This window comes from Vicugna pacos, chromosome 10 (assembly GCF_048564905.1).
Source record: "Vicugna pacos chromosome 10, VicPac4, whole genome shotgun sequence".
In the NCBI taxonomy this organism is placed as follows: domain Eukaryota; kingdom Metazoa; phylum Chordata; class Mammalia; order Artiodactyla; family Camelidae; genus Vicugna; species Vicugna pacos.
Window position 1 is genome coordinate 51,118,607 of NC_132996.1, and position 21,450 is coordinate 51,140,056.

The following is a 21,450-nucleotide window of genomic DNA, read 5'->3' on the forward strand; positions in this document are numbered from 1 at the left end:
AGTGTCCGAGTCAGTGAGACTGGCTGTGTTGGAGACTGTCTTTTGGTGCTAAGTTCTGGCTTGTGTCTCCCTCACAGTTTCAAGATCCAGACTTTGGCGGCCTGTCAGGTGGAAGGGTTGTCCGCATTGCTGTTCACCCGGATTATCAAGGGGTAATGTGTCCACATGCCTTCAAACCTGGTGTACTGTTACTAGCTGCAGCCGTGTTGCTGGCCGTTCGTTAGGGCAGGTGTTCTTGATTGTTTAAATAGGAAGCTGGTCAAGGAGTAGCAGTTCCAGGTACCCCTCTGCTGTGGGTGGGTTTGCCTGGGGATGGGTGGGTGGGCAGGATGATCGTGTGTGCTTGCCCTTCCTTTGTTTATGAGGACATGAGACTTGTGAACCAGATCTGCTTCCTGTAATTACCTCCTGTTTCTTAGAAATCCCTACCGGGGAGTTGGCTGTAGCCTCATCAGTTTGGGGCTGGCTGATTTGTGGACCAGAAAGCACAGCCAGCCGCCCTTGTGCTCGGGTGGCAGATGGGCTAGCCAGTGCGAGAGTCGGGGTCACAGCACGCTAGGTCTTAAGGGTCTCTACTTTGACTTCATTGTGGGGTTTCATTGGTCCTTTTTGCCAAGTGCAATCTGACCCAGAGTGAAGGCTTTCTGGAAGCAACACAGGGGCGTAGAAGTGGTTTGGACACCGAGAACGCCTCTTTTCCCTTTGCCCGTCCCCCTCTGTGTTTGTTCACAGATGGGCTACGGCAGCCGGGCCCTGCAGCTGCTGCAGCTGTACTATGAGGGCAGGTTCCCTTGCCTGGAGGAGAAGGTCCTCGAGACGTCACAAGAAATCCACACTGTCAGCAGTGAGGTAAGCATGTTCTGGCCGAGCCCTGGGTTCCTGGGAGGGTAGTTCTGTGGGTCTTCAGGAGCATCATCAAGAGCTACTTCAGGTCCGGGCTCTCTGGGCAGCAGCAGCAGGTTTCCTGTGCTGTTTTCAAGAAGCTGCTCTTTCTCCAGCTAATAGTTTACCTGAAAACCTCAGATCAGCATTATCAGCCTCACCTGGAAACTTTAAAGTACCAGGTCTTGAGCCCCACCCCAGGCCTCCTGAAGCTGTCTTAACAAGCTCCCAGGTGATGCTGTTGTGTGCTCCAGCTTAAAGCTGCTGCTCTGCGGTCTCCTCCTCTTAGTCCTGAGCCTGGACTGAGGGAGCTCTGTCCTTCTGGGTTAGGAGCTGGGGTGGCTTTCCACACGCCTCCATTTGATTCTCACAGTGCTCCTGTTTAGGAGGTGGGGAAGGGGCTTGTATTTAAGGTCAGGCTCAGAGGTTTGTCACTTCCCAAGGCACAGGGCCACCCTCCCCCACCCCCAATCTTCAGAATCCTGTTACTGGCATTTCTTTCTTTCTTTTTTTTTTTTTTGCATTTCTAAACCCTGTGGCTACTTTTTCTGCATTTTGGGTTCCGAGTGATGTGATTCCATGCATGTCTAGGGATTTGGTATCCTTAGGCATGATCACTGGACTTAATGGTGTTCCTATATTTTAAAAACTATGGGAACAAAACCGAGAGGCCTGTCCTGGTTTTTGTTGTGTTTGTCCAGAGCCTGGAGTGGCAGGGGTGCTTGGGAATGTCACTAACCTCCCTGCCCCTCTGCTGGGTGGACGGGCTCTCCCCCACCATCCTCCAGGCCGTCAGCTTGTTGGAAGAAGTCGTCACTCCCCGGAAGGACCTGCCCCCCTTACTTCTCAAACTGAATGAGAGGCCTGCTGAGCGTCTGGATTACCTGGGGGTGTCCTACGGCTTGACCCCCAGGCTTCTCAAGTAAGGGTTTACCTGCCCTTCCTGCCCCGCTTCAGCCCCTTGGCCTTGGGGTCCTGAGAATGAGAGTTGCGTGGGCTGCGTGTCTGCCTTTCTGGAGGCGTCTGTGTCAGCTGTCCGTGACTCCCCATGTCCCCTGGCCCTTCCCAGCGTTATGCGTCGGTCGCTCCCAGAAGGTGCACACAGTGACCTGCTGTCTTTGCATCTTTGCAGGTTCTGGAAACGAGCTGGGTTTGTTCCTGTCTATCTGAGACAGACCCCGGTGAGTGAGGCATCTGGCTGAGGAGGGGCTGGGGACAGGCCTGTCCTTGCATAGAGCCCTGGAGCCTCCTGCTGTGCTCTGAGCAGGCCTGCCTGTGCCTCCAGGAGGTTTGTTCCAGGCAAAGCAGCCATCCTCACTGAGAGGCCACATGGTCACACTGTCCCCCACTATGAGTGCAGTGGCTTGTGCTGGCCCCTAAAATGGCAGAGGTGCATGTGGACTTGTCCATTAGATTCTGGAATCCTTTAACGGGGGGCCTCCTCAGATTTGTATTTTTAAAAGAAAAGTGGTTTTAGGAGAGGAGTGCAGTTGTGCAGACTCAAATACTATAATTTGGCATCTGAAGGAGGGGCGTGACTGTGGATGACAGAGCCATAGAGGGTGTTATGGAAGGTGAGAGAGTGACTGTCAGTTCATTAAAGAGATATATATTTAGTACCTACAGTGAGTCAGGCAGTGGGCAAGGTAAGCCATTACCTTGCTTATTACCTAATGGGTAGAACACAGGTAACAAAATGAACAAATAAGAAATTTTTAGATGGTTGTGTTGTACCATCTGGAAAACCAAACCCTGACGTTTATAGCGTAATGAGTGGTCAGGCTTCTGAGGGGTGGGTGACCTTTCAAACTGCAACCTGAGTGATCAGAGTGGGCCAGCCGTGGGACAGTCCTGCCTGCGGAAAAGAGCCTTTCCAAGCAGAGGATGCGGCAAACGTGAAGACCTGAGGTGGAAAGGAAGTGATTTGAAGGAAATGGAAGGCCAGCGTGACTGGAGGGCCCTTTTAAGGAAAAGGTGGTGGTTCAAGGTGGGGCAGTCGGGTCCGGTTGAGGGCCCTGTGTTCCTTCCCCGTTCAGCTGGAGGGAGGGGCTGGGGGAGGCTGCTGGGGCTGCCGTGTAGATGATGGCCGGCAGTCGCCCAGGAATAGAGGCGGGGAGACGGGTGGGTGGGAGATGGTGGTTTGGACTGAGGAGGACGTGGTGAGGTGGAGAGAAGGGGCCAGGTGCCAAGTGTGTTTGGGAGGTCGAACTGACTAGAGTGGAAGGATGGGGGATGTGGAAGGTGTGTGAACAGAAGGACAAGGATAGTTCTTAGAAGATGTTGGGCTTGAGAGACTAGGTGAGAAACTGAGTGTTGGAGGCACTGTTTGCTGAGATACGTCTCGGTGGGGAAAGGCCAGGTTTGGAGGTGACAGTGGGAACTGGTTTTGGCACAGTAAATGTGAGATGCCTATTAGACACACAGGTGGAAACACGGAATAGGCGGCTGACAGCAGGAGTCTGGAATTCAAGGCAGAGGTTGTGACTGGAGGTAGATTTGAGAGTCGTTGGCTTATTCTTAATAGAGTGTACTGCCTGGGGTCAAGAATTTTTTCTGGCGGGGGGTGGGGTGGGGGGTCTGTTTTCTTCGCAGCTGTAACCCTAGCACTTAGTAGCACCTACTGTGTATAGTTTGTGTTCCGTAAATACTTTAGTTTCATGATCAAGCATTTAAAGCTGTTGAAAGTAGGGATTGAAAATAAAGAGAGTCCTTAGACTCTCCACCGTTTAGAGGAATGAATCAGAAAGCACAGCAAGGGAGACTGAGCAGGAGTAGCCTTGATCTGCAGGAGAAAGTCAGGGGGTGTGGTGTCAGGAGCCAAGAGTAACAAGTGTTTGGAGAAGGGGAGTCAGTTGCTGTCAGAGCAGGTAAGATGAGGACACCCAGGTGACCACGGGACTTGTCAGCACTGCTGATCTGAGTGAAAGCCGCTCCCGTGCACTTGAGGGATCAGCCTGATGGGAGAGAATGGGAGATGAGGAGACAGACCGAATACATGATTCATCCACGTGGCAAAGGGAGCTGGAGGGAGACTGGAGTGAAGGCGGGTTTGTCAGCTGGGAGATTCTAGAACACTAGAATTGTTTACTGCCGGGTATGATCCTGTAGAGCTCATGCGGACAGGTGAGCGGGGCTGATTGCAGGAGTGCAGGCCTGGAGGAGGCAAGGAGGGCAGGACCCGGGGTGCAGGAGGAGAGGTGGGCACCGCATCCCTCACAACAAGAGAGAGTTGAGTTGGTGCTGGGAGGATGAAGAAGTTTCCAATTGCTTCTGCTTTCCCAAAGACTGGAGGTCAGCAGCTGAGAGGGAGTGCTGGGGGTTTGATTTTGGAGAGTTCAAGGTCAGTAGCCAGAAGGTGGTGCCCATTTGAGAGTTTCCAGTGGACTAGTTAGGACCATTCGGGTGTAGGGCTGCTTCCACATGGACAGGAGCAGCTCCTGAGGGGCTGGTCCTTGTCGGCAGGTTTGGTCTGGGCTGGAGCGTAAATTTGGTGGTTCACTGCAAGGAGCACACAGACCAGTGGGTTCAGTGCAGATCACGTTATGTCCCTGTGGTCTTGTGCTGTGCTCGGCTTGTTTGTGACTTGGTGGAGGTGTTTTGTTACTGGAAAGCCCTTCGGTTGAAATCCATTAGATATTTTTACGGTGTTGGGCTTTGTGGTTGTCGTGTAGTAAAAAATTTAAAACCTGTGGTTACTGTTTTAGCCCCTAAAGAAGCCTGCACTTACAAACTGGTTGCCAGCAGGGGAACTGTAGCCATCCTGTTTTTTGGCCGTGGAGTTTTTGCTGTAAGCACCCAAAGCATGGAGTTTAAGCTATAGTGACAGTTCAGGATCTTCCCTGACGCAAGCAAGTGGCTCACATCTGTGGGTCCAGAGTAGGTGTGCTGTGAAGGTCTGAGCAGCTCTGCTCCATCGCCAGGGCACCTGCTCAGAAGTTGCAGGACAAAAGGTCTTCGGAAGCTGTTGTGTAGGTGGGGGTGCTCATCCTTTAGAAGTGACAGACCGTTCATAAATGGGGTTTTTGGTGCCAGTTAAGGATTTGTGTTTCCCAGAATGACCTGACCGGAGAGCACTCGTGCATCATGCTGAAGACGCTGACAGACGAGGATGAGGCCGACCGGGGTGCCTGGCTCTCGGCCTTTTGGAAAGGTGAACGAGAGTGGAGAGGGGGTGGGGGGGCGCAGCCAGGTGCCCAGGGTGGGGCATGCGGACCTGACTCCGCGTGGTTGGGCCCCACAGATTTCCGAAGGCGGTTCCTCGCCCTGCTGTCCTACCAGTTCAGCACTTTCTCTCCTCCCCTGGCTCTGAACATCCTTCAGAACAGGAACATCGGGAAACCCATGCAGCCAGGTGAGCTGCGGGGCTGCAGGAGGGTGGGTGGGGCTTGGTTGTGTAACGGGAGGTGGGTGTGTGGTCCAGAAAGAGGGCTGGACTAGGGATGGGGGACCGGTTCCAGGCCTGCATCTCCCACCACCCACCTCCACCCAGCAGGCCCTGCTCCACCCCAGGGGCCCTGTCACACACTGTGCCTGTTGTCCTGACAAGACTTGGGGGATGTGATTGGGCTTCAGAGATATATGTGAGGTCATACAGCTAGTCAGTTATGGAGCCGAATCTAAATCCTGTGAGCGAGGGTACCTAGCTCAATCCTGAAGTTCAGTTTCCTTGTTCATGAAATTATAATAAGAATATGCTGCCAACCTTCTGTGGCCAACATGTAGAAGTGTTTTGGGCATGTAAATTCTGTTTGAATATTTAAGGCACAAAAAAGGGTGTAAAGGATCATTAGAATTAACAGCTGTGGAGGTTTTTCCCTGTTGCTTATTATGTGCGCGTGCATACCTGTTTTTTGCCAATTGTATTTTGATGAAAAAATCTGTTTCTCAAGCTGGGTGGAACGTGGGAAACTGAGTCCTGAGAAGTGACAAAGTGGGGCGAGAGTATTGTATTCATCTGAGCCTGGGGCACGGGAGCCTTTCCTTGATCTCAGGTGTTGGCATGGAACTCTGAGCAAGGGTCACGTGCCACCCATCCCCCTCCCTGCACGGCCCCAGCTGCCTCCCCTTTACAGAAGAGGCAGGGCTGCCCGGGGCACTCTGTTGTATTGGTGGGCCAGCATTCTCGGGTGGCTTCTCCCCTGCTGTGGCTGAAGGTCTGGTGGAGGAGCAGGTGCTAGGGTGCCATCCGGGGACCGTGTGTGTGCTGTCTGGGAACCCTGTCAGATCCTGTGAGGGCATCGGGCTGCCCTGACCCTTCTGGCTCTGTCACATGTATAGCCCTACGCCGGGAGGAGCTGGAAGCGCTCTTCCTCCCCTATGACCTGAAGAGGCTGGAGATGTATTCGCGGAACATGGTTGACTACCACCTCATCATGGACATGATCCCGGCCATTTCCCGGATGTATTTCCTGAACCAGCTGGGGGACCTGGCCCTGTCCGCTGCCCAGTCGGTAGGTTACCTGCTTCTTGGGTGCTGGTGTTGTGGGGCAATTTACATGCTGGGTGTTTGGTTGGATGCTTTGATGTAATTTTGTGCATTTAGTTCCTCATGGTTCCGATAGGTGGGTAGTGATCTCTACTTTCAACAGGTGGGGACTCTTGGGCTCTGTAGTCGAGCCCCGGGCCCAACCATACCACTAGTAAGTAGAAGAGCTGCAGCCTGGGCCCACATTCCCCCTACCCACCATGCTGGCTTGATTCTTACTCTACTTCATTGGGGGTCCAGGAGCTCCTCGTACCTGGAACGTAGTTGTGAAGCAGCTGTCTGCCTGGATAAGCAGTTGGTTTGGGGATCGCAGGAAGGGGTGTTTCCCGGTGGTTTCAGTAGCAGGATGAGTGGAAAGATTCTAAAATAGGCAGTGCCAGTTGATTTTTGTACCAGATACCCTTGGTCAAGGGGAATAACTCTGATTCCTGGTACCATTTTAATGGGCGAGAGCCCATCCTGGCAGCCACTCCAGCAGATTTCCCGTTCTCCAGGCTCTTCTCTTAGGGATTGGCCTGCAGCACAAGTCCTTGGACCAGCTGGAAAAGGAGATTGAGCTGCCCTCGGGCCAGTTGATGGGACTTTTCAACCGGATCATCCGCAAAGTCGTGAAGGTATCCTCAGCCAAGGGCAGGTTTTGAAAAATGTGTCAAACCCACTCCCTGTCCCAGGATGCAAAAATGTTAACATTTGGCCATATTTGCTGCAGATCTACACTCACGCATGCACATGCACATGCCCGCACGCACGCGCGCACACACACACACGCAGAAAGAGGGCTTCAGCTGTATCTGTCATGTTCTGTGTTCATTCCCAGAGGCATCACTGTTAGGAGTGTGACACCTGTCCTGTGTGTTTCCATGCTCCTCCCGTGAACGCGTGTGCTCCTAAACCAGAGTATACACTAAATGACTTGCTAACAAGTGACTGGGTCCCTGCTGCTGCTTCATCTCCTGCTTCTCGGCCTTGGTCTTTTGTAGCTTTTTAATGAAGTGCAGGAAAAGGCCATCGAGGAACAGATGGTGGCAGTGAAGGACGTGGTCATGGAGCCCACCATGAAGACGCTGAGTGACGAGCTGGTATGCTTCCACCCAAGGCCTCGCGAACACCGCGCGTCCGCCCTCTCCCCTGTTGGGAGAGTCCTCTGCGCTGGCCCAGCTCGGGGGCGCTGGTGTCCTGTGGGTGTGAGCGAGTGCCAGCTCCCGCGTCCTCCTGCCCTGGGTGTGCGTGTGCATGCCCGCAGTCCAGCAGCTGCTGTTGGAAACTTGTTTGTCCTTTTAGGTTTTCAGAGGGCACGTTCTATGTTCACATACGCTTTAGTGAGAGCTGCCTCTAACAGTGTAGGGGGTGAACTGGGGAGAAGGAGAGGTCTGCTCATCCTCGGGGTGATATTCTGCCCCATCACATTTCTCTGTGATTTGTCCCCTGCTTGACTGACCTACTCTGTATACGGGTCTTTGACCACAGGATGAAGCTGCAAAGGAATTCCAGGAGAAACACAAGAAAGAAGTGGGGAAGCTGAAGGACATGGACCTCTCTCAGTAAGGCCCCTCTGCTCCCTGCGGGAAGCGCTGGGGCTCTGCCTTGGCCTCTAGGCCCCAGAATCGGCCTGCAGGTTTCTCCTAATTCACATCCTGGGTGCCTTGGAAGCTGTGTTTCATGGGATCATCTTTAGAAGCACTAATAGCTAAAATCCTCCTAATTCAGTATTTGCATGATTTTGAAGGATTTGTTTTCCTCAGATCAGCTCTGCCACTTTGTGAATCATGACTTGCAAATCACGCTCCCGGGATCCCTTGGGTTCCACTTCATGCCTTGGGCCCCTCAGGGAAGGGAGATGCTGATTGATGAGCATTCACTTTTAATGGCAACGTTTTTATATTTGACTTTTGCATGTCAGTTTGTTTGAGAAAGGATTCTACTGCAAACAAACCTACAAAACCCCATGCTCTAGAACCCTCTGTGCCCTAGAAATCCTAGTTCCTTTTGAGCTTCAACTATAGTGGCCTTACCCGGCCCATGGGTTGATGCAAATAACAGCTCCAGAATTGGTGGCCTCTGAGCCTCTTTGGCTGTAGTCCTGTTGCTGGATCATTAGTGATGGTGGTTGTTGGACATGAGATGGAGGCGGCCAGGGAGTCCCTGGGCAGGGTATTGAGCTCTGCCCTCAGCTTTTCAGTATCAGACCCTGGACTTGCCAGGATTGTGAGATCTCAGATGGGGCCAGGTGGGGAGCAGTCTGAGGGCAGGTGGGCTGTGGAGGTGGGAGTGAGCAAGGAGGTGGGGGTGACAGGAGGCTTCTCTGGTGGGCAGTTGATGAGAGTCACGTGGGAGAAGTCAGGCAGCTGCCTTCTGTGCGGACTGACCCCTGCTGGCAGGCCTGACCCTCCTTGCTCCAGTGAGCTTTCTGTCCCTGGGCGCTCAGCTGCACGCCTGTCCCCTATTCTCTGCTGTTCAAACGTTGATGCAGCTGGGCCTGGCTCTTGTGACAGGACGTGTGTGATAAGAACGTTGTCGCTGTCTTACTTTAAGCAGTTCTCTCTTCTTTTGAGTAGGCTTTGATATTTTCCTTTGTTTTTTAGATACGTGATCCGTGGGGACGATGAAGAGTGGAATGAGGTTTTGAACAAAGCCGGGCAGAATGCCTCGATCGTCAGCCTGAAAAGGTGAGGGTCTGGCACACATCTGACAGTCAGGCATTCTGGCCTCCCTAGGAAATAGGAGGTTGGAGCAGAAGCTTTGGGAAAAGTCACTATTCTTTCCATTGAGTGTGGCTACTTTTGTAGCCAGGCCATTGCTTAGGCCTGGATCTCAGCCTCCCTCTCAGTCCCCAGACGTGCCAGGGAGGCGGGCTTGAGAACAGCCCTGGGGTTGCTGCTAGCTGGGTACCTTCTAGGGGCTTTAATGCAGCATCTCCTTCGTGCTCAGAACAACAGAGGTGGCTATATTCCTACATCACTGCTTTAACGATGGAGGAACCAAGCCGCTAGGGTGGTAAGTAACTTCCCAAGAAGCATGTAGCTAGTAAGAGGCAGAGCTAGAGTCAGGACCAGGCTTGTCCTTTGCAAAGCCCGCAGTGTTCCCTGCTGCACTCTTCTTCCACTAAGCCAAGCCGTTCTCCAAGCTTGGGGTTTTATGGTTCCTTTATACCATAAAAATGATTGCCGACCCCAAAGGAGTTTTGTTTATGTGGGTTATATCTGTCTTTTGTTTATGTGGGTCTCCTATTAGAAATGAAAAACTGAGAAATTAAAAAAAAAATGTTTGTTCATTCAAAACTAACAGTCAGGGGCTCGTTATGGGTTTTTTCTTGTTTTAAAAAATACCATTTTCCATAAAAATTTTAGGGGGAAGAGTGGCATTGTTTTCCATTTACACGTTTGCAAATCTCTTTAACAACTGGCTCACTAGAAGGCAGCTGGATTCTCCTATCTGCTTCTGCATTCAATCTGTTGTGCCATCACGCGTCTTGTAGCCTCTGGAAAATGGAGCAATTGGGAGGGAATGAAAGTGGAAAAGGCAAACAATATATTAGGATTATAATGAAGATGGCCCTACTTGGAAAGGTCTCGGGGACCCCAGGCCCCAGCTGCTTCTCTGCAGAGCAGTGCCTGCGTAGATGACAGTGGTTCCATGGGCGGGTCCTTCACCAGAGTTTTTCTGGGGAAGACAGTGAGGCCTCCCCTGCCCTGGGCCTCTGGAGATGAGGCTTGAGCAGATGAAGCTGGTTTTAGGGTTAGTGAAGGAGGCTTGTTCTTGACATTTTCATAGACAGGGTCCCCTGAAGAGTTTATTTGGAAAGAGGAAATCTTGTGCCTCTAGGAACCATAGGCTCCAGAAATCAGATATTCTCTTCTGCTGGCTCCGTAAGTCACTACGCTACCTTGAAGTTTCCAGCATCGATACCAGCCTTGTTTTCCGGGTGCTCTGTGATGTGGCACAAAAGCCCACTGTCAGTGTGTCCTCATTCCTGGTTTGGACAATGTGGCAGGTGTGGCCCAGGGCGCATGATGGCTGTGGCCTTGAGTGTGGTGGCTTTGACTGGAACAAAAGGCCGGCGGTGTACCTGGTGCAGCAACAGCCTGGTTCCAAGCTCCACAGAGCTCGGCCTCCCCTGCCTGCCGTTCGTCTGGCTGCCTCTGCCCTGAGGAGCCTCCTGCACCAGCCAGCCTGTGTGGTGGTTCATGCACTTGAGGGCTCTGGGTAAATATGAAAGTTTGCACTTTTGGAGGTAAAAACACTGATAACTGTCATTACGTATCCCTTGAGGCCTTTTCTTTCTGTTTTCTGAGCAGTCACTTCATTCAGGCGATGTTAATGGTCTCTGGACAAAGCTGTTCATCCTCTCCTCATAGGGGAGGTGTTTGTTTCCAGAGCAGAATGACACTGGAGAGAATCTTTAACCTGTAAGGGGGAAGGCAGGTGGCCTGCTGCTGAGCGATTCCCATGCTAATCTACCAGTGCGGAACCTACTGGCCAGCTGAAATGTGTACCCGGGTTACGACTCCTTTGGATTTTCTTCTCATTTAGGAAAAAAAAAATAATAACATCACATCAAAAAAGTATTATATGGTTTTCCTGGAAGATTCATGCTTTGTGTTAAGGACTGTCCTCAGGGTCATTGGGATAATATGTCTGGTTTCCAGGGTAATCCTTAGTGGTGAGTGGTGGGAAGGAATTTGCCTTGTGATGCCTTAGATTTTTTTTTTTTGAGGTCTTGGGAGGGGGGACGGAATAGCTTTCAGGAGTGAAGGCAGGCATAAATTTGTTCCTCCACAGACCAAGAGTTTGGTCAGGGCAGGAACTGAGTCGGTGCGGTGTACCCCCTGCCCCCGGCACAATGCCCTGTGGGCTTGCAGAGAACACTTAGGTCTGACTGGGTGTTCTTACGTTCAGTTTCAGGTGGCGGAAACCCTTTTCAGACAAAGCAGAGCAGTCTGAAAGAGGTCACAGACCATGCGTGTTTCATTCTTTATACTCCTGTTTTGTTTTTCTTCTCCAGTGACAAGAAAAGGAAACTGGAAGCCAAAAAAGAACCCAAACAGAACAAAAAGTTGAAGAAAAGCAGAGATGTGAAGAACAAAAAAGATACGAAACTGAAGCAGAAGAAATAGTGGAGAGAAACTTGGGCGTTGGCGGCTGACTCGTAAGGCGATGCCCTGACTTTCTGAACTGTTTCTGGCTGGACTGGGCGGCAGCCGACTGGACTGCTAAAAACAACAAGAGCCCCATCAAACCCGGAATCTGGCTGGGAATTCAGTGTATTGGCTGAGGTTGGCTTAAGGCAAAGTCACTTCTGAGTGAGTCTGCATAGAACTCAGTGGTCAGCAGACCTCCGGCATGGTCTCTCCTCCGCCTGGTCCGAGCCTGCCTCTCCCATATGTTCATATTTTGCTTTGGGCCCAGCTTATTTGGTTCTTTCCCACACGTGCAGCAGCCACGCTGGCTCTTGTCCCTCTTCAGGCGTCAAGTACACAGCCTTCTGGGGATGCTCGGGAGGCTGCTGGCGGAGCGCCGGGGCCTCTTGTCCTGGACTCGTCCACGGTGTCAGAGGCCCGGAGCCGCGGGAGCTCTAGTCCAGCCAGGCGGCCGTGGCCGTGGTTAGTGCGCTGGGATTCGCGCTGGTGTGCCGTCTACTCCCGGTTCCAGCAGGCCTGCTGCCCAGGGGCCCAGAAAAGCCTGAGCTCTTAATTTAGGAAGGATATGACATCTGAGTCGCCAAAGCCTGTTATTTCCTCCGTTTGGGAAAAATTGTTGGAAAAGACCCTTTTGCTAGCAGGGATGAGAGGGAGATCTCTATTTTTAATAAATAACATCCTCCCTATGTGCCCACTGACTCCACGGAGGTGGAAATTGCACTTTGTCCCGTTTCTTCTGGTGGATCTCGGCTCCAGGTGCACTTTGGAGGGTGCTGGAATCAAGGCCCAGGGTGGGCAGTGTGGCTAGGACTTAACTACCCAGGAGCCCAGGAGAAGTGGCCACACTGACCGGTGCTCGATGTGGTTGTCCTGAGGACCTTGGTGTGGCACTTGGAAGCCAGCTAGTTGCACCTCTTTTCCTCCATAGCTCCTGGCAGGTCGTTTGGTTCCCCTCTGTCTCGGTGGACAGAAATAAGGTGGTGGTTTCACTTTTACTTTGGTTATTGGGTTTGATAGTATCTACTTTCTGGTCCCAAGCCCGATACCGTGTTATTGACACCTTAACCCCTCAGGTCCTCTGCTGGTTCTGTAGGGTTGTTTTTATCCACGTCACTAAGTGTAAGGAAAGCTCAGCGTGGAAGTCTTGTTCTGATCCGCCTTTCTGCTCCCCTTCGCATGCGAGTTGATGGCTTTCCTTCGTAGCTTTCTGACTGCGTCAGACTTCAACTTCTGTATTTATTTTTATCAAAAAAATTCATATGGTGGTTTTGGTTACTGATCCTCCCTGGTTTTTCATAGACTTTAAAAGGATTGATCTGTGAGTCCAAAAATAGATTCTTTCCCCAGCACTGAGAGGTAATCCTGGTTCCTAGAAGTCTAGCACGTGGACCAGGAAGAAAAGGGAGGTTCTGGACCAAAAAGGGTTAAACTTGCAACTCTCAGGACGGATGCCCACAGGGAGAAGAGCAGAGTCCAACCACCTGTGCCTAAGACTGCTGCGCCGTGTCCTGGATCTGCAGCTTCTTGACCGCAGACCCCCTGTTAAGTCTGTGGGAAAGTTTAATGAGATGAAAAAGTATTTTGATTCATTTTTTTCAGGTGAGTGCCTTAGCCTGCCTTTCAAAGAAGGTTTTCTTAAGGAGAGTGGCTGAGGCAAAGTCACAATCACAAATGATCAGAGCTGAATGGTATCTTAAAACTTCCCAGCCGTGTCATCCCACAGATGAGGGACCCAGGTTGGCTGAGCCTGTGCGTGGCACCCCAAAGCCTGTCCCCGCTCTGCTTCAGGGAGCAGGGAGAGGCTCTGAAGCCAGACCTCTGGCCTTGACACGCTGGCTCTGCCTGGCCCTCGCTGTGACCTGCGGCACACTTCTTTCTTCTTCCTGCCGCGCAAGTCCACATCTCTAACAGGTACGTGGTAATGACAGCACCTCCCTGCAGGACCCTTGTAAAGAGCTGCGAACAGTGTCTGGCGTGCCGCACGCAGTGTCTCTCTGCGTTCTGTGGTGCTCGTCAGAGGTCACTGGGAGCTGCTCCCTTATCTACGGGCATGAAGATGTTTGTTCTAAAACCACAGCCTGCGCTGGAAGGGTCCCACCTGGGCAGCAGGGAGCATGCGCTTTGCAATCAGACCTGTCCAGCTCTGTATCCTCCGACAAGCCTGTTCTTAACTTCTCTGGCACACAAAAAGGAAGTGAGCACTTTGCCTACTGTGTACAATCCTGGCCCTTTTATTTGCAAAGCGAGTGTTCTTAAACAGGTCTCTGCATTTGTGATCATAGGTTCTCCAAACCTGAAAAAGTACGCCTCCCCCAGACCTCACCATCTGGCCCCCAGACAGTGACATCTGTAAAGCTCGCTGTCTCAGGAAATCTCACTTGCAAAATGAATTCAGATAAGCCAGCTATGAATGCTGTCACCAGGGTGGTGAAGGGGCTGAAGAAGCCTGAACAAAGAGGATTCCTCAACGGTCTCCATCCCACAGCCGGGAGGGGCTGGCGCTGGCCTGCTTCCGCGCTCCCACTGCTCATCTGTCCCCTGCAGTCCCAGAGGACTCCGAGTGACCAGGAGACACAAAGGGGGCTGTTGAGGCTGGGGGAGGGGAGGAAATGAGTGACCGTCACCTTGGAAAAACGTACTCATTATCTGAGGCCTGGGGGAGGGGGCAGGGCTGGCATCCCTTGGGCCTGAATAGGCGGTTCAGGCTTCAGACCTGGGAGCGGGGGCTGCCCTCGATTCCATGAACAACTGGTGAACATTGAAAGATGGTGTGGATTCTGCAAAGGGGTAGGGGCGGCAGGGAAGGGAGATGCTGAGGCTTTCTTGCGGTGCTTCCAGTGGTCTGCTGAGGAGAAAACTGATAATCCCTGCATCTGGCTGCAGCCAGCAGGAGCAAGAAAGGAAAGGGGAGTTCCTGGAGGAGAAAAGCAGGGAACCAGACACCGTGGGGGGAGGCAGACTCTGCATTAGCCTTGGTGGCCTGGCTAGACTCTGACTCCTCCTGTCTGGAGGGGTTTCCTTTGGAGGTCGCAGCCCCGTTACCCCAGCTTATCACTGCCTGCTGAGCAGCTGGAGTAGAACAGCATCCCCCTTGTTTCCCAGAGACTCCTGCTGAGAAGTTCATGCGCCTCTCCCCAGCCTGCCTTTGGCTGCGACCTGCCTGAAGCAGGCAGCGGGAGGAGGACTGCCTTGGAGCTCCAGAGCAGTGGCCTGAGGACAGGGCTCAGCCGCCAGGGGCAAAGGGGCAAGGTAAGGTGACAAAACACCCTCATTTCCACTCTGGTCCTCCTGGCCCCTGGGGAGAATGTCTGATTTTTTTTCTAATTATTTGAGTGCTTGCTTGCTTTAGAGTATGTCCTGTTACACATGGGCTCAGAGGGGTCCTGTCCCTCCCTTATAGCACCTTCTCTTACATCTGTCCGGCAGAAAGCACGGCTGAGCTCCCGCCTGGAGCCAGCTAGTGACTAGATCTTGCCCCTTAGGCTGTGCACTTGACTGAGGCATGTCCTGTAGGGGTGGGGGAACTTGACAAGGTGGACATAGACCCCCTAAAGGGTAGCCACAGCAGATGTCCAGTGCTGGGGAGGGACAATACAAGGCCTCTGCCCAGAAGGATGGTGCGAAGGGGCGTGTCTCTCTGCGGCCCCCAGAGGGCGCCGTGGGTTCATGTCTGGCCCGCTCCATTCAGTTGCCAGGGCCCCAGGCTGAGCCTCAGCCTGCCTGCCTGGGCCCCACCCACCAAAGCCGCAACATGCAATTTCCCTGGACAGACCCTGTGAGGTCTTCGTGTTGTCCCCCAACTCCTGAGTCCTGGCTTGTCGGTCACTGAACCACAGCTACTCCAGTCAGTGTTCTCAGTGACCTTAGGAATTTATCTTCCTGTCTCAGGCAGGAAACAAAAAACCCACCTTGATGTCTGCCTGGAGTCTGCACCTAAAACAAAGTGCAAAGGATTCCAGAAAACCCTTGGGCCTGAGTCACAGGCCCACAGTCCTCCCTCCGCTACCAGGTGGCACAGCCAGCTCGGGCTCAGCACAGCCTGGAAGCAAGAACCACCAAGGGACAGGCGGCCCTCATCAGCGCCCCTTTCCCCCTTGCCGGGCCACACAGGTTGGGACTGTGTGAGGGTTTGCAGACAGCTATTCAGAAAGCCCTAACCGCAGCTCTCATGTCAGGGCCGTGGGGGCCGGGCTCATGGAAGATCAGGAAAGCCCTTGATGGCGGGCTTATTCTGGTCGCTGGACTCCAGTCCTTCCAGTCCAGCTCGGGCAGGGAAGTGCTTAACAAGTGGGAGCTACTTCACATCAGAAGAGGAGAACTCAGGCCCAGCACAGGCTGGACCCAGCCTGAGGTCCTGGGGGAGGCGGGGCAGTGGGTGGTGAGTGGGCACAGCCCAGCTTCCAGCAGAAGTTTCTTCCCTCTGAGACAGTGGTGTCTTAAGTAACCAGGGAATAGCTCTGGGTTCTCTTCTTGGTCCTAAATGGGCTCCTCCCTAACTCTGAACTTTGAGTAACCCTCTACTCTCCCAGGAGCCATGAGGCCAAGGTCATTGTTAACGAGTGTTTATTGTTAATAAAACCATGGTACATTTACAATGTGACAACATTAATGTATAGTTACAGTATCATACAATATTACAGCAATAAAATAACAGCCTATTCCTTTGTACATCTAGCTCAAGCAGCTAGTCAAAAATATTTTCCAGGCTTGCAAGCCTCCGGGGGATTTTCAAGATGACCAGAGTGACTCCTGAATTGCCCAGGGCTTCTGGTGAATAAATAGGTTCTAAGGTACAGCTGAAGGCTACATCCGGTGCAAGCTGTCCAGAGGGTCTGGTCCATAAATACAAGTGTCCAGGCCCGACGCTGCTCTCCATCCTGGGAGAACCCGGAGCCTACAGGGGTCCGGGGCAGCGAGTGGGGAGGAAGTAGAAGGGCCTCTTCTCCCAGTCCTTCCCTCCCACCCGTGCCCATCCTTCAAATCCCCAAGGCCCACAGTTCCCAAGGGGAAGAGTGTGCCCCTCTCTCCAAACCAAATTAAAGCATCTTCCACTGGAGAGACTAGACCAGAGGGTGTTTAGGGCTCCGCTTCCTCAGCCCGCAGAGGCAGCCTAAATCTAGGCTTGGGATTTCAGAGCCCACCCCTTTACTTGGGCCCTGAAAACAGCAGCAACAACCAAAGCTGAGGCCCCCAGGCTCCCCCACTGTACCCCACGCCACTCTTGGCTCAGACTGAGAGCTCTGATGGCGTGGGGGGTGGGTACTAACTGCCTTCTACCACTAATTGTGCAGGTTGGCGGTGTCTGCAGGCCTGGACACCAAGAAAATGGACTCAAAGTGACCCTGTGTGCAGGAGCCTGAGGCCCCCGGAGGCCCCCATCAAGTCTTCCAAAGGCACGGCCTGGAGTAAGTTCAGGGTTTGGTCTGTTGTGACATTGAGGAAAAATACCAGCTTTTGACTGAGATGGCCCGAGGCCCAGACAGCATACATTCTATACATTCATAAGGATGCCCACATCCCTAAGAGCCCCACTTAGGACGGCCTGAGCTGACTGAGGTCCAGAGTGGGTGGGGGTTAGAGCCTGGAGGATACAATCAGAAGCTGTGTGGAGCAGAGGTGACCTCCAGGTGGGGCGAACGGGCACACAAGGGTGAGTACACGGCAGCCCTCAAGGTGCAAGCAGGGAGTGGGGAGGGAAGGGCCACCTTTCAGCCACATCTGCCGTTGGCCTATCACTGAGCAAAGGGTTAGCTCTTGGGTTTCCCAGTGACAGGTGGGCTTGGGGCACATCTGCCTCCCCACGTCTGGCTCCAGGAGGGCCTAGAACCAGCCTCTGCCCAGCAGAGCCCCAGCAAGCTCAAAGGCTCTGGCTACATGCTGGTCCGGACACCTGGGAAGCAGTTGCTCCCAGCCTTTCCCACCTGCTAGGATGCCTAGAGACAACCCGGCCCAGAGCAGGCTGGGTCCACTGACCAGCCACCCCCGCCACCTCACACCCGGGAGGTGACGTAGAGAGAGTGCACACGCTCGGCCAGGGTGCTCTGCAGGTCGTGCAGGGGGTCAAGGCCCTGCACTTTGCTGCTGCGGCCATAGATGAGCTGCCGGAAAGAGTCCTGCTCGAGCAGGGCCTTCATGTGCTTGAGGAAGAAGCCTTCGCAGAACAGGGCCAGCTCGGGGGCGTTGTGGATCTGTGGGGCAGGAAGAGCGGGTGAGGCCCACAGCCTCAGTACCCATGGGCCAAGGCCCAGCTTTGAGCCTCGGCCCAGAGGAATCATGCCCTGTCTGCGTCTTGGGGCGACCTCCCCCTTGTCTGAATTCCTTCCATAGACATCTCCCTGGGGTTAGACTAATCTGGGTTCAAATCCCAGCTGTGCTACCAGGAACGTCCCTGAAATCTTGTTCTTGATCCACGTCCCACTGTTGACATTTTGTTGAATGCCAGCTATTGCCAGTGGATTGGAAGCTCCCTTGCTAAGGGCAGGAACTGTCCCTGTGGGATGTCCAGCAGCGGGCCCAGCACACGAGTGTTCACATGGTAGATGCTCAGTAACTATTTTAGTTCAACAAGTATCGAGTGGGCCAAGCATTGGGCACCAGGTCCCGAGGCCGAGGTCTCTGCAGTGTTCTCTTAGAGCTGATGTTCTAGTTCGGGGAGACAGAGAAACCAAGGAACCAGCCAGGCGACCGCCAACAGTGGTCAGTGCTGTGAGACAGTAAGAGTGGGTGAGGGGGCAGAGAGGCATGTGACTTGGGGGACACCTGGGGAAATCAGTGTGACTTGGAAGGAGCTTTACCAGAGGAGGGGACAATGATCACAAGAGTCCTGGGGTGGGAATGGGCTGAGAAAGAAACATGGGCTGCGTGGCTGGGTGAAGGGGAAGGGAGGCATTGGAAGGGAGATGTGGGCAGGGTCCTGGGGGCCTTGTAATGGGTGGTAAGGGTTGGATTTTCTTTAGTGTGCAAGCAGTGGAAAACCTTTGCTGGGCATAAGTAGGGGAGTGACATGGTCTTTACACTCTTCAAAGAGCCTTGTGGATTGCAGGGTGGGATCCAGGACGTGGGGAGGCCTGGCCAACACAGTCACCAGGAGGGGACAGTGGGGACGGTGGGGATGGGGAAGTGGAGGGGCTGCTGATATCTTGGTTAATTGCAGATGTGGGAGAATTTTTTAAAAGATCAAGTATGAATCCTAAGTTTTGAATCGAGCAACTGAACAGATGACCATGGCATTTGCTGAGATGGGAGAAGACCAAATGGAAAAAAGCAAGGAGTTCCTGTAGAACTGATTTGACTCGGAGAGGCTCAGCTCTGGGCCCCAGGTGTCACAGCCTGGCACAGCCCAGCGAGAATGTGACCTGGGATCCACCCGGCTCAAAGCTGCCCCGCTGGGCGGCAATGACCCCAAGCTCCAGAGGGAGTTACTAACCCTCCCTCAGCTCTTTACACTGCCAGGCCACAGTGGAGCAGAGTGTGTGGCGGGAGGTGGCCGGTGGGCAGCTGGGGTCCTCACCTTGGCATACTTGTAGGTGTTCACGGCGCTCTCCACGCTCAGGGTCTGGGAGCAGAGGATCTCGCAGTGGCGCTGCAAGGCGTCCAGCTGGAACAGGCTGGCAGCTGACAGCAGCTGGGGGCAGGCAAAGGAGACTGTGGGTATCAACAGCCAGGCAGGGCCCAGGCATCATGGGACAGAGAGCTGCTTCCTGCTGTGGGCCCTGCTGCCCCTCCACTGGTCAAGTCTGATGGCCTGGACTTACTTTTGCTCTAGGCTGTCTACGTATTTGCTGGGGCACTCTGGGAGGCACAAGAGGGGTGAAAGACTCTGAGGTTTGACACCAGGAGGCCTTCAACTATAAGCTACATGCTCATCTACATGACCTGCTAACCAGGTGCCTGGCCAGCAGCAGGTCCCTTCTCTAAGAAGGGACCTGGTGAGCAGTGACCAGCTGCCTTCTGCTCCTCCTGTGCCTTCCATCCCCACTGGGGTTGCCTAGGAGGCCAGGTGTGGTGGGTGCACAATTTCCCACGCTCTCCAAAGGGCCCTTCCTGGCACATGAAGAGAAAGGACCAGAGGAAACCAGGAGGTCCTCACGGAGGCCACCTTCCTTCCCTCCTCCTCTCTCTGAATGCTGCATTTCTGAGAGTGGGGTTGAGACCTGGCTGACATCTCAGGCTGGAGACACACAGGCACGGAGGAATGGGGGCTGCAGGGAGTTGTGGGCAGCTGGGGGCCGAGCAGACCCTCACCTCCAGGATGTCGCTGGTGGGGATGTCCATGGATTCTGTTCCTCCGTAGTACAGATACTGCATCATCAGCTGCAGGGAGAAGAGGCCCGCATGACCATCAGATGGACCCACAGCACTGAGGTCCTCACCCAGCCCCGCAGGGTGCGCTCCAGCCGCTCCCGGCCCTCAAGTGCTGACGTTGTGGGCAGATCCGCCAGCTCCCCGCAAACACTGTGTTTCCCCTGGAATGTGTGTGGCGAGCTTCCTTCCACAGAATGGTTTCACCTCCATGCTCATCACAGTCCTGGGAGCCCAGGAGGGAAGGTGCTACTCACAGCTGGGGAAACTGAGGTCTGGAAGGGGGGCTGACCCCCTCCGCAGAGCCCTTCCACACATCAGGCACCATCTTGCTCATTTCTCCTTTTACCAAAATTCTAAACATGGGGCTGGGAGGGAGGGAAGAAGGTGGGGTTTGAAGGGGGCGCCTGTCCAACTAGCCCCCATTGGAAGCCCAGCTCCCGAAGTCCCCATCTGTGCGAGCGAAAGCCACAGCCCAGCTTCCTCTTGGATTTGCTCCCTTGGGAAGAAAGTGCAGAGCTGGGGCAGGGGTCTGCTCCAGAGGTCACCTTGCTGACCAGCCAGACCCCTCAGGGTCCTCGGGGGCAGAGGGCCCTGGGACGTCACACGAGGTGGCCCGGGGGAGGCGGGGTACACTTAGTTCTACGAGGTCTAAGCTGCACTCTCTGCTGTGATGCTGGAGATTGGAGAGGTTCCCAGTTGGAAAAAGAAAAATAATTCTCCCTGGTTGGCTGAGGAAACAGCCCCAGCAAGGAGCTGGCAAGTGTGTAAGTAAACACGGCTCCAGCCGGCACAGTCAGGCTCTGTTAGGACTGGCCCCCAGGCTGGAAGAGGCACCAGAGGGTCTAGGGGAAGGAGTCCAACCCTGGGGGAAGAGGAGCAGGGAGAGGGCCTGCCAGCCTCTCCTCCAGGCCAAGGCTGGTCCCGGAGTCATCAGCCTCTCCCCTACAAGCCTTCTGCAGCCCGTGCTGGAGCTCACATGGCAATCTTATGTCCGTGTGTCCCTCCACGCCAGGTGGTGGGTGGGCCCATGCCTGGCTTCCTCTGCCATCCCCCATGCTGGGTGCTGAGTCGGTGCTGGGCACAGCATCAGCAGGACGGCCCTGGACCATCAGGGGTGAGAAGGGGACCCCGGGGTATGGGCTGGGAGACAGGTGACAGCCTGCAGCTTCCTGGCCTGGAAAGCGGCTCCCATTTTGGGTGCTGGTTTTGGCAAGACCCAGTCATCTGTGGCGTGTAGAACTCCCTGAGGTCACTTGAATGCATTTGAGTTCACAGAAGTCAGACCAGATTTGCTCCCTTGGAGCCTAGTGGAGGGAGCTGGGCTGCCGACAGGCGGAGGCGGGTAAATTTCCCACAGCCTGGCAGCCCCCAGCAGGACGTGGGTCATAGCCCTTGCCCCTTATTCCTGCCCAAGGCCAGACTCGGTGTCTGATCGTGACCCCACCTCGTGCTCTGAATCACCTGACTTTGGGCTTCTTAACCAAGCAACTATCTAGAGCTGCTCCCCTTCCCAGTAAGTTTGGATCAAGGGATGGGAAAAGGAGGAAGGGGAGACAGCCTGTGCCGGACGCTGGGCCTCCCTTCCACCTCCTTGTCCGTCACCGAGTCCCATCCATTCTCCCCTCATCCACCTCCTTGCGT

General features: G+C 54.0%; 2 protein-coding genes across 2 annotated transcripts in view; one reads left to right on the forward strand and one right to left on the reverse strand.

Moving 5' to 3' along the window:
* NAT10 (N-acetyltransferase 10) overlaps positions 1 to 12,203 on the forward strand; it is a 36,996-nt gene extending 24,793 nt beyond the window's left edge. Inside the window, exons 18-29 of the mRNA XM_006198320.4 lie at positions 78 to 152; positions 733 to 849; positions 1,671 to 1,804; positions 2,015 to 2,063; positions 4,936 to 5,032; positions 5,123 to 5,233; positions 6,160 to 6,332; positions 6,862 to 6,981; positions 7,348 to 7,446; positions 7,835 to 7,908; positions 8,950 to 9,033; positions 11,370 to 12,203. Coding sequence (XP_006198382.2) covers positions 78 to 152; positions 733 to 849; positions 1,671 to 1,804; positions 2,015 to 2,063; positions 4,936 to 5,032; positions 5,123 to 5,233; positions 6,160 to 6,332; positions 6,862 to 6,981; positions 7,348 to 7,446; positions 7,835 to 7,908; positions 8,950 to 9,033; positions 11,370 to 11,481 — 1,245 coding nt within the window. The 3' untranslated portion in view covers positions 11,482 to 12,203. The remainder of the gene's footprint in view (positions 1 to 77; positions 153 to 732; positions 850 to 1,670; positions 1,805 to 2,014; positions 2,064 to 4,935; positions 5,033 to 5,122; positions 5,234 to 6,159; positions 6,333 to 6,861; positions 6,982 to 7,347; positions 7,447 to 7,834; positions 7,909 to 8,949; positions 9,034 to 11,369) is intronic.
* A 3,848-nt stretch (positions 12,204 to 16,051) lies between these two features.
* ABTB2 (ankyrin repeat and BTB domain containing 2) overlaps positions 16,052 to 21,450 on the reverse strand; it is a 170,131-nt gene continuing 164,732 nt past the window's right edge. Inside the window, exons 15-17 of the mRNA XM_006198319.4 lie at positions 19,750 to 19,818; positions 19,016 to 19,129; positions 16,052 to 17,693 (exon numbers count right to left, since the gene is read on the reverse strand). Of these exons, the coding sequence (XP_006198381.1) occupies positions 17,496 to 17,693; positions 19,016 to 19,129; positions 19,750 to 19,818 (381 nt within the window). The 3' untranslated portion in view covers positions 16,052 to 17,495. The remainder of the gene's footprint in view (positions 17,694 to 19,015; positions 19,130 to 19,749; positions 19,819 to 21,450) is intronic.